The 8949-nt window shown below is 31.2% G+C and overlaps 1 protein-coding gene across 1 annotated transcript; it reads right to left on the bottom strand.

Moving 5' to 3' along the window:
- Positions 1 to 250: 250 nt before the first annotated feature.
- On the bottom strand, positions 251 to 2562 carry LOC105853012 (uncharacterized). Its single transcript, XM_012719983.1, has 6 exons — positions 2459 to 2562; positions 1929 to 2122; positions 1642 to 1646; positions 933 to 1100; positions 758 to 850; positions 251 to 484 (listed from the first exon to the last, which is right to left on the bottom strand). Exons 1-6 carry the CDS (start codon positions 2560 to 2562, stop codon positions 251 to 253), a joined length of 798 nt encoding a protein of 265 aa, XP_012575437.1.
- Positions 2563 to 8949: the final 6387 nt, after the last annotated feature.

The following is an 8949-nucleotide window of genomic DNA, read 5'->3' as shown; positions in this document are numbered from 1 at the left end:
ATATTTTAAACAACCTGAACAACAACAAATAGTACTATTTCATCAACGACAACCCAACCAAAATTTTAATCAAATAGACTTTATATATATACAATAAGGTAAGTCTTCAGCCAGAAACTCTCATTCACAAGTGCAAACTATATAGCTCAAAGCACAACATAAAAACATAGGGAAATTATCTTACTTCAATAGTGGACAAAACAAAAGCAAGTTGTGCCTTCAATATATCAACTTCAACAACTTTTTTCCTTTAGCGATCAACTTCAGCAACTTGTGTAGTTAGTAAATCAATTTCACTTTGCATCTTAGCTATTTTTACATTAACATCTGATGAATAAGTTGCTGAATGAGAACCACTTCCAAGGATTTGAGATGGTGTTACACCAAGTCCCATTCCTCGAACATACCCAGGATGCTCTTCCCTAAAGACTTTCACGAAGGCTTCTGACTCAGAAGATGCAAAAATTTCTTTTTGTAACTCTTCCTGCAAACATTGAAGAGAAACATCATTATATTATAGTCTGAGATTGTGAAGTTTTAAAAGACAACAAAAAAATGAAATATTATATTATCAAATTACATGTTTTTCTCAAGCCTCATCATTAACATATTCTCCATCAGACTTCTAGTGAGCGATTACATACATGTCCCCTCTACTATAGGTCCACCCATCTTGCAGTTTTTGCACCTTAGTAACATATTCATTATAGAATGTAATAATTTTCTAATATATTTGAAAAGAACAAGTTAACTATACCATCTCATTTGTCTTTCTTGCCAGTGTCTTAGAACCTAAAGTATGGGGAATACATTGCTTTTGGCGGTTCTCAATATTTTTATTTGCTTTCGCCTATATTAGACAACAATCTTAATAATCAAAAAGTTATAAAGTTAAAAAAAATGTCTACAACAATTCAATTTATTGTTTTTACCATAGTGTCAGGATGCAGTCTACATTCTAAAAACATAGCCCAATGATCTTTGTCAACACTAAGAGACAAAGAATAATATATATTAAATAGGGTCAGGTTGTCCCTCCACTTTCCCAAGCTTGCAAGAATATATTTCTTATGATCTTCATCATTGACAACAAATTTCATCTTCAACACAAAAAATTGAAAGATGTTAGGAAACAAAACTAGTAGAAATCAAATATATAAAAGTTAACTATAGTTTATACCTTTATGTTATTATCATAAATGTCCTCTTTCTTTTTCCAAATAACTTTAGGCCATTTTGGGAACATGATGGAGAATATAGAATCATTACTCACAATATAGCCTAAATATCATGCTAACAATCCAACAAATTCTCCTATTGGATAACTTGCAGCATTCCAGTTTGTCAATACCTTAAATCCCAATATGTTTGGGAACAAGACCTAATATATTAGAAAAGGTTGCCCAGCTAAGAAATCATAGTAATAATCCAAAATTATAGAAAATATCTTAAAGTAGTTTGAATCATGACAATGAAAACTAAGCTTCCATGATGCAAAAACAGAATTGTTAAAAGAGAACTTAAAAAACATAAAGGGGACATCATGTACGCAACTTAGCAACTTTCTTGTAGCAATTAAAATTGAAAGTATCAAAATCATATCCATTACAATAACAAATATCTTAATGTAAGAAAACATACCAAAACTGTATATGAAAAAAAGGACATAGCATTTAAATGCCAATATATTACATTTCAAATTGAACATATAGTTCACATTTCAATGGAAATATATTCATAGAAGCATGTTGAACGTTCAGTATCATCATCTATTGCAACTCTTGCCAAATGGGTATATGTGCTATCATCTAAGAAAAGTTGTTCCAAGTTTTGCGATGGGTATGTCTCATTGGATGCCATAATTTAATTTTCATCTCCACCCATGTCGTATAAGTCTCCTAGCCTCAAATGCACCTATATACTCCAACCTTGTTCCTTCTCATCGTCGGCACAATAGACCGTTTGAGCTTTAGAAGCTTTAATGTGTGGTTGGTCGTCTTCATGTTCTCCAGTATGTATTAATCGTGCAAAGTTAATAGAAGTAAAACTCAACTTATCTTTCTTCGTGCCTCCTGGGTTAGTTGTATTAGCCCATTCACATTTGAACAAGACTGTTGAAAAGCTAAAATAGAAAAGCTCAATGATATCTATCACTCTTCCATAGTAAGGCACTCCTCCAATATATTGGCTCGATGAAATCTATCACTCAAGAACGTTCTTGGGTTAGCTGAGAAATTTTTTGTGGACCCATCAATAAACAGTTCTTGAAACACTTCTTCTTTGGTGGTGTTTAATGCTGTGTACCAGTCTTTTCCAAAAACTGTTGGGCCTTCAAATGGTAATATAAGAATTTCAGCCAGAATTAAGGGTTTTAGACGTAACTCAATAGCTTTAATGTTGAGACAATGAGGGATTTATCTACAAATGCTTTAGCTTTCCAGTAAAATGCTCGAATGACCTCAGGGTAATAGCAGTCAATTTTTTTAAGGAAATCACTCCATCAAAGGGTATCACTATGATGTTGAATGGAGATTCCTTCAACTTGTAGGTCGTTGAGACCATTTTTCAGCATTCAGTGTTTTAAATTTTGAAGGAATCAAAGGTGGAATTAGGATTTTGGAAGAAGAAGGTTTGGTGGTTGCTGTTTTGGAGGTTTTTGTTGTTTTTAGATTTGGAGTTTTGACTGGAGAACGTTCTTGAGTTTCGAGTGAAGAACGTTCTTGAGTTTTGAGGGGAGAACATGTTGGAACCAAGTTGGTTTTACATTTAGAGTTTTGATGTTAACAAAAGTATTTTATGACAACAATATATTTGACTTCAAATAGTATGAAAGAAGATTCATGTAATTGAAGAAAATCTAAAATAAATTTTGATTCCAAATTATAATTAATGAAAATCTAAAATACAATTTGATTCATATTTATATTTGAAGAAAATCTAAAATAAGATTTGATTCAAATTTATAATTCATGAAAATCTAAAATAAGATTTGATTCACATTTCTAATTGAAGAAAATCTTTGACCAAGTTGAAAAAAAGATATGGTCAAGATTTGAAGAAGATTTGAAGAATATTAGATCAATATTTAATGAAGATTTGAAGAATATTTTATCAATATTTATTGAAGATTTGAAGAATATTTGATAAACATTTAATGAAGATTTAAAGAATATTTTATCAATATTTAATGAAGATTTGAAGAATATTTGATCAACATTTATTGAAGATTTGAAGAATATTTGATCATCATTTAATGAAGATTTGATCATAAATTGAAGAAGAGTTTATTTGAAGAATTTACAAACTCAATCTACACAAAATAGAAATATAATCAATTTGAAGAATTTACAAACTCAATCTGAACAAGATACAATTCAGAATTAAACAAGGACTAAATTGAAGCCCAAATTTTCACTATAAATAGACACTCAAGGCTGAAGGAGAAAAGCATCGAAAAGCATAAAAGAGTAGAAGAACTCAAACTCAAAGTTCTCAATTCATCTTAGAGCTCAAAGAAAGAACACTTGTTCAAGTTAGAAATATTTTCTGAGTGTTCTTTTCTTAGAGTGTGAGAGTTATTATTATTATCAGCTTTGTTAGAAGCAATTACTCAAGTTCCAATCTTTTGTATCCAACCTAATAGTGGTTTAGTTCCTTCTTCAATATGGGGTTTTCAGGTTGTTAGGAGAAGACTTGACTTGTAGGGTCAAGGTGGTTAGTTCCTCAACAGTCTTGGGGTTGTCAGGATGTTTGGGAAGACTTGGCTTGTAGGGTCAAGGTGGTTAGTTTCTCAAAAGTTTGGGGTTGTCAGGTTGTTTGGGAAGACTTGGCTTATAGGGTCAAGGTGGTTAGTTCCTCAAAAGTCTGGGGTTGTTAGGCTGTTTGGGAAGACTGGCTTGGAGGGTCAGGTGATTTGTAATTCAAGGTATTTGAATCAGTGGATTAAAACCTTTTGAATGAAGGGACTGATGTAGCCAAGTAAGTGGTGAACCAAGATAAAACTATGTGTCAAATTATTTTTGCTTTCATTGTTTGCTACTTCTGAATCCGATTGCTTCTTATCTAAGTAATTCATAAAAATCAACCAACCTTAATCAAACTAGCAAAAAGTTATCAACTATAGCAGACACAATTCAACCCTTTTCTCGTGTTTGCACCTTCAATTGGAATCAGAGATTGGTCTCAAGACTGAGCACTTTACAGTGTTTGAGAAAAGATCCAAGGGTTTAATATGTCTGGATTTAGTGAAGAAGCTGCTGGAGGAAACATCAACAGACCATCTATGTTTGATGGAGAACATTTTGAGTATTGGAAAGGCAGGATGAGAAGTTTCTATAATTCACAAGATCCTGAACTTTGGGACTTGGTGGAAGATGGTTATATTGCTTCAAAGAATACTGATGGTACTAAAATTCCAAGAAAGGAGATGAACGTTGATCAAAAGAAGATGTACAAGATGCATCATAAGTCCAGAACATTCATGATAAATGCAATCACTTTTAAGGAGTTTGACAAGTGCACCAACAAGGAGACATGAAAGAGTATTTATGATAGTTTGATTCTGACCTATGACGGAAGCAAGCAAGTTCAAGAAGCAAAGGTCAACCTCCTAGTCAAAAAGTATGAGTTGTTTAAGATGGAAGAAGATGAAGACATTGAAACAATGTTTTCCAGATTCCAGACTCTGGTATCAGGATTAAAGGTACTTGAGAAGATTTATACTAATGTTGATCATGTGAAGAAAAATCTTAGGAGTCTGACAAGCTAGTGGATACCTAAGATCACTGCCATTCAGGATGCAAAGGATATGAATACTCTAAAGTTGGAAGAATTAACCAGCTCTCTCATATCACATGAAATTGAGCTTGAAAAAGATGAGCCCAAGAAGAAGAACAAGATCTTGGCCTTGAAATCTAAGCAGAAGAAGGTTCTCAAGGCAACATCAGAATTAGAAGATAGTAATTCAGATGATCAGAATCTGAACTCAGAGGAAGAGCAAATTGCTTTCATATCCAGAAAAATTCGAAAGATGTTGCACAATAGAAAGAAGAAATTTCCCCAAAGATATTCCAAGGAATCCAATAAAGAGAATGATGATAAATATGACAAGAAAAGCATCATCTGATATGGATGCAATGAACCTAGACATATCAAGTCAGAATGTTCAAATATGGAGAAAGGGAAACATCATAGGAAAGATTCCAGACCCAAGAAGAAGAGTTTGATGGCTACATGGGATGATTATGAGGAATCCTCTTACGATGAACAAGCAGATTTGGCTATGATGGCTCATATTAACTCTGCATTTGGATCCAACCCAGATTTTGACTCTGGAAGTGAATCAACAGATGAAGAAATTAAGGTATTTTCTGAATTTATTCGATCTGATTTAGTTACTGCTATAAATGATTTTTTTTAAATGAATCACAAATTGTCTTTAAAATTGAAAACACTTAGGAAAGAAAATACAAATCAAACTGAAAAATTTAATGTTTTAAAGAATCAAAGTGCTGAATTTAAAATAGATAATGCAACTCTGAAAACTGATATTACTAAACTTATAACAGAGAATACAAATCTGAAAACTGATATTACGGAACTTAAGATAGATAATGCACCTTTGAAAACTAATATTATTGATTTTAAAACAGAAAATGCAAATTTGAAAATTGATATTGTTGAACATAAGGCTGAAAATCTAACTCTGAAAAGTAATTATAGTTCAACATTAATTGAAAATACCACATATAACTCTGATAAGCATGAAGAAGTATTTCAAGATTTTATTGATAGTGCTATGGAAAGAAGCGGAATAGGACTTCTTTGAACACTCCAATCAAATTCATTATGACTCAAACCTGGATGAGAATTCAAATTCCTTCATCCAAACTCTCTAATCATAGAATCTGAAAACCAGAAAGAAGAACAAAGAGGGTTTTCATAGTGAAATTGAAATTGTTAAAATATAGGTGATATCTATCTTTAAATTTAATTATTGTCTGATATTATGTTTACTGTGATAACAAGAAGCTTGATCTTTAAAATCAAAGCTAGATAAGTATTTTGCAGGTTCTCAAGAATTTAAGAGGAATGATGTTTGGGATCTAGTACCTAGACCAAATAAGAACATTATTGGTACCAAGTGGGTTTTCAGAAACCAGTTAAATGAAAAAAGTGAAGTGGTAAGAAACAAGGTAAGACTTGTCGCACAAGGCTATAGTTAGCAAGAGGGCATTGATTACACTGAGACATTTGCTTTAATGGCCAAGTTAGAAGCTATTTGTGTTCTACTTTCTTTTTCTGCAAATAATAACATTACATTATTTAAAATGGATCTTAAAAGTGTTTTTCTAAATGATTATATAAGTGAAGAAGTTTAAGTTAAACACCCTCAGATTTTGAAAGTTATAATTTTCCAAATCATATTTTTAAACTTAAGAAATCTTTGTATGGTCTAAAACAAGCACCTAGGACATGATATGATAGACTCAGTAACTTCTTGCTTAAAAATAACTTTGAAAGAGGAGAAGTAGATAATACACTTTTTAGAAAATCAATAGGAGATAACATTCTTGTTATTCAAATTTATGTTGATGGCATTATTTTTCGATCTACTAATGGCACTCTTGCCAAGAATTTTCTAAATTGATGCAGCTTGAATTTCAATTGAGTATGATGGGAGAACTTAAGTTCTTCTTAAGGATACAAATTCAGCAAAGTAAAAACGGTATATACATTCATCAAACTAAATATGCAAAGAGCTTCTTAGGAAGTTTAAGATGAGTGATTGAAAACTTATGGCTACACCAATGCACCATACTTGTTCACTTGAAAAAGATGATTCAGGCGAAAAAGTTGACCAAAAAACCTATAGAGGAATAAAATTTCAAATAACTGTTGTTAAGAGAATCACATTTAACTGTTGTGCAAGATTTCAAGCTAACCCTAGTGAATCACATTTAACTGTTGTTAAGAGAATCCTCAGATACCTAAAAGGTATTACCAACCTTACCTTGTTCTACAAGAAATCTACTAAGTACAAACTTAGTGGATATTGTGATTCTGATTATGCTGGAGATAAACTTGAGAGAAAGAGCACCAGTGGCAACTGCACATTTTTAGATGACAACTTAATATCTTGGTCATACAAAATACAATTGCAATATCAACAACAGAGGTTGAATACATTTCAGCAGTTGGCTGCAGTTCTCAACTACTTTTGATGAAACATCAACTTGAATACTACAAAATCCTAGAATTCAACATTCTCATCGACTGCGACAACACTTCTACCATTTGTCTAACCAAAAACCATATCTTACATTCTAGAGCTAAACACATCAAGATCAAACACCACTTCATTAGTGACTTTGTTCAAAAAGAGGTATTAAACATTCAGTTTGTAGACACTGAATACCAATGGACTAGCATTTTCACCAAACCACTACCTGAAGATAGGTTTGACTTCACCAAGAAAAAACTAAACATTACCTTTATACCTGACTGATGTTGTGATCACTTCAAAATAGTTTTGTTTTACACTAGTTATCATATTTATTTTATTAAAAAAAAAAGAGAGAGAGAGAGAAAAATGAAAAAAAAGGAAAGAAACAAAGTTTCATTTTCAAGTCTTTTTGTTTGATGATAAAAGGGGGAGAAATATATTTGATAATGTGGGGGAGAAAATGATATTGAGACTTAGGGGAAGCCCTAAGTTAGGGGGAGTCAAAGAAATATAAAGAAAAGTTGTAATAAAAATACAACTTTTGTCATCATCAAAAAGAAAGAGATTGTTGGAACCAAGTAGGTTTTACATTTAGAGTTTTGATGTTAACGAAAGTATTTTATGAAAAACAATATATTTGACTTCAAAGAGTAAGAAAAAAGATTCATGTAATTGAAGAAAATCTAAAATAAAATTTGATTCCAAATTATAATTAATGAAAATGTAAAATAAGATTTGATTCAAATTTATAATTGATGAAAATCAAAAGTAAGATTTGATTCACATTTATAATTGAAGAAAATCTTTAACCAAGTTGAAAAGAATATATGGTCAAAGATTTGAAAAATATTTGATCAACATTTAATGAAGATTTGAAAAATATTTGATCAATATTTAATGAAGATTTGAAGAATATTTGATCAATATTTAATGAAGATTTGAAGAAAATTTGAAGAATATTTGATCAATATTTAATGAAGATTTGAAGAATATTTGATCAACAATTAATGAAGATTTAAAGAATATTTGATCAACATTTAATGAAGATTTGAAGAATATTTGATCAACATTTAATGAAAATTTGAAGAATTATTGATCAACATTTAATGAAGAGTTGAAGAAGATTTGATCATAAATTGAAGAAGAGTTTATTTGAAGAATTTACAAACTCAATCTACACAAAATAGAAATATAACCAATTTGAAGCAATTTCACTACAAGAAAAAAAACTTTTTGCGGCGGTTTAAAAAAGGGTTTGCGGCGGTTTTAACCGTTGCAGTTTGATGTTTGCGACGGTTCTGCAACTGTCGCAGATTCGTGCGTCGCGAGGCCATTTTGCGACGGTTCACAAAACCGTCGTTCCAACCGTCGCCAACTTCTGCGACGGTTCACAACCGCCTCTAAATATATTTTGCGACACTTAGAACAAACTCAAATTTATTTATTTCTGCACAATTACGACAGTTATCAACCGTCGCTATATTTACTTTGAGGCAGTTTGAACCGTCGCAAACCTAATAATTTAAAATAAAAAAATATGATACAATTTTTTTCCTATTTTTAATCAATTAAAATAAAAAATATTCATAAATACCATCCACATAATTTAAATACATAATTAATAACTATTGTACCTAAAATCCAATTTATATAATTTTTTCAAAACAAATAACACCAATTCATACATTGAAGTTAACTAAAACAACAAATAAAATAGTTTAAAT

This window comes from Cicer arietinum, chromosome 7 (assembly GCF_000331145.2).
Source record: "Cicer arietinum cultivar CDC Frontier isolate Library 1 chromosome 7, Cicar.CDCFrontier_v2.0, whole genome shotgun sequence".
Classification (NCBI taxonomy): domain Eukaryota; kingdom Viridiplantae; phylum Streptophyta; class Magnoliopsida; order Fabales; family Fabaceae; genus Cicer; species Cicer arietinum.
This window is presented reverse-complemented; position numbering and strand designations above follow the sequence as displayed.

Bases quoted from the DNA above. Each gene is read 5' to 3' on its own strand.
- LOC105853012 (XM_012719983.1), bottom strand. From the start codon at position 2,562: ATGGTCTCAACGACCTACAAGTTGAAGGAATCTCCATTCAACATCATA. The intron at 851-932 runs GTAAAAACAATA...TGTCTAATATAG, and splicing joins GACTGCATCCTGACACTATG to GCGAAAGCAAATAAAAATAT. The intron at 485-757 runs GTATAGTTAACT...CAATGTTTGCAG, and splicing joins CAAGAAAGACAAATGAGATG to GAAGAGTTACAAAAAGAAAT.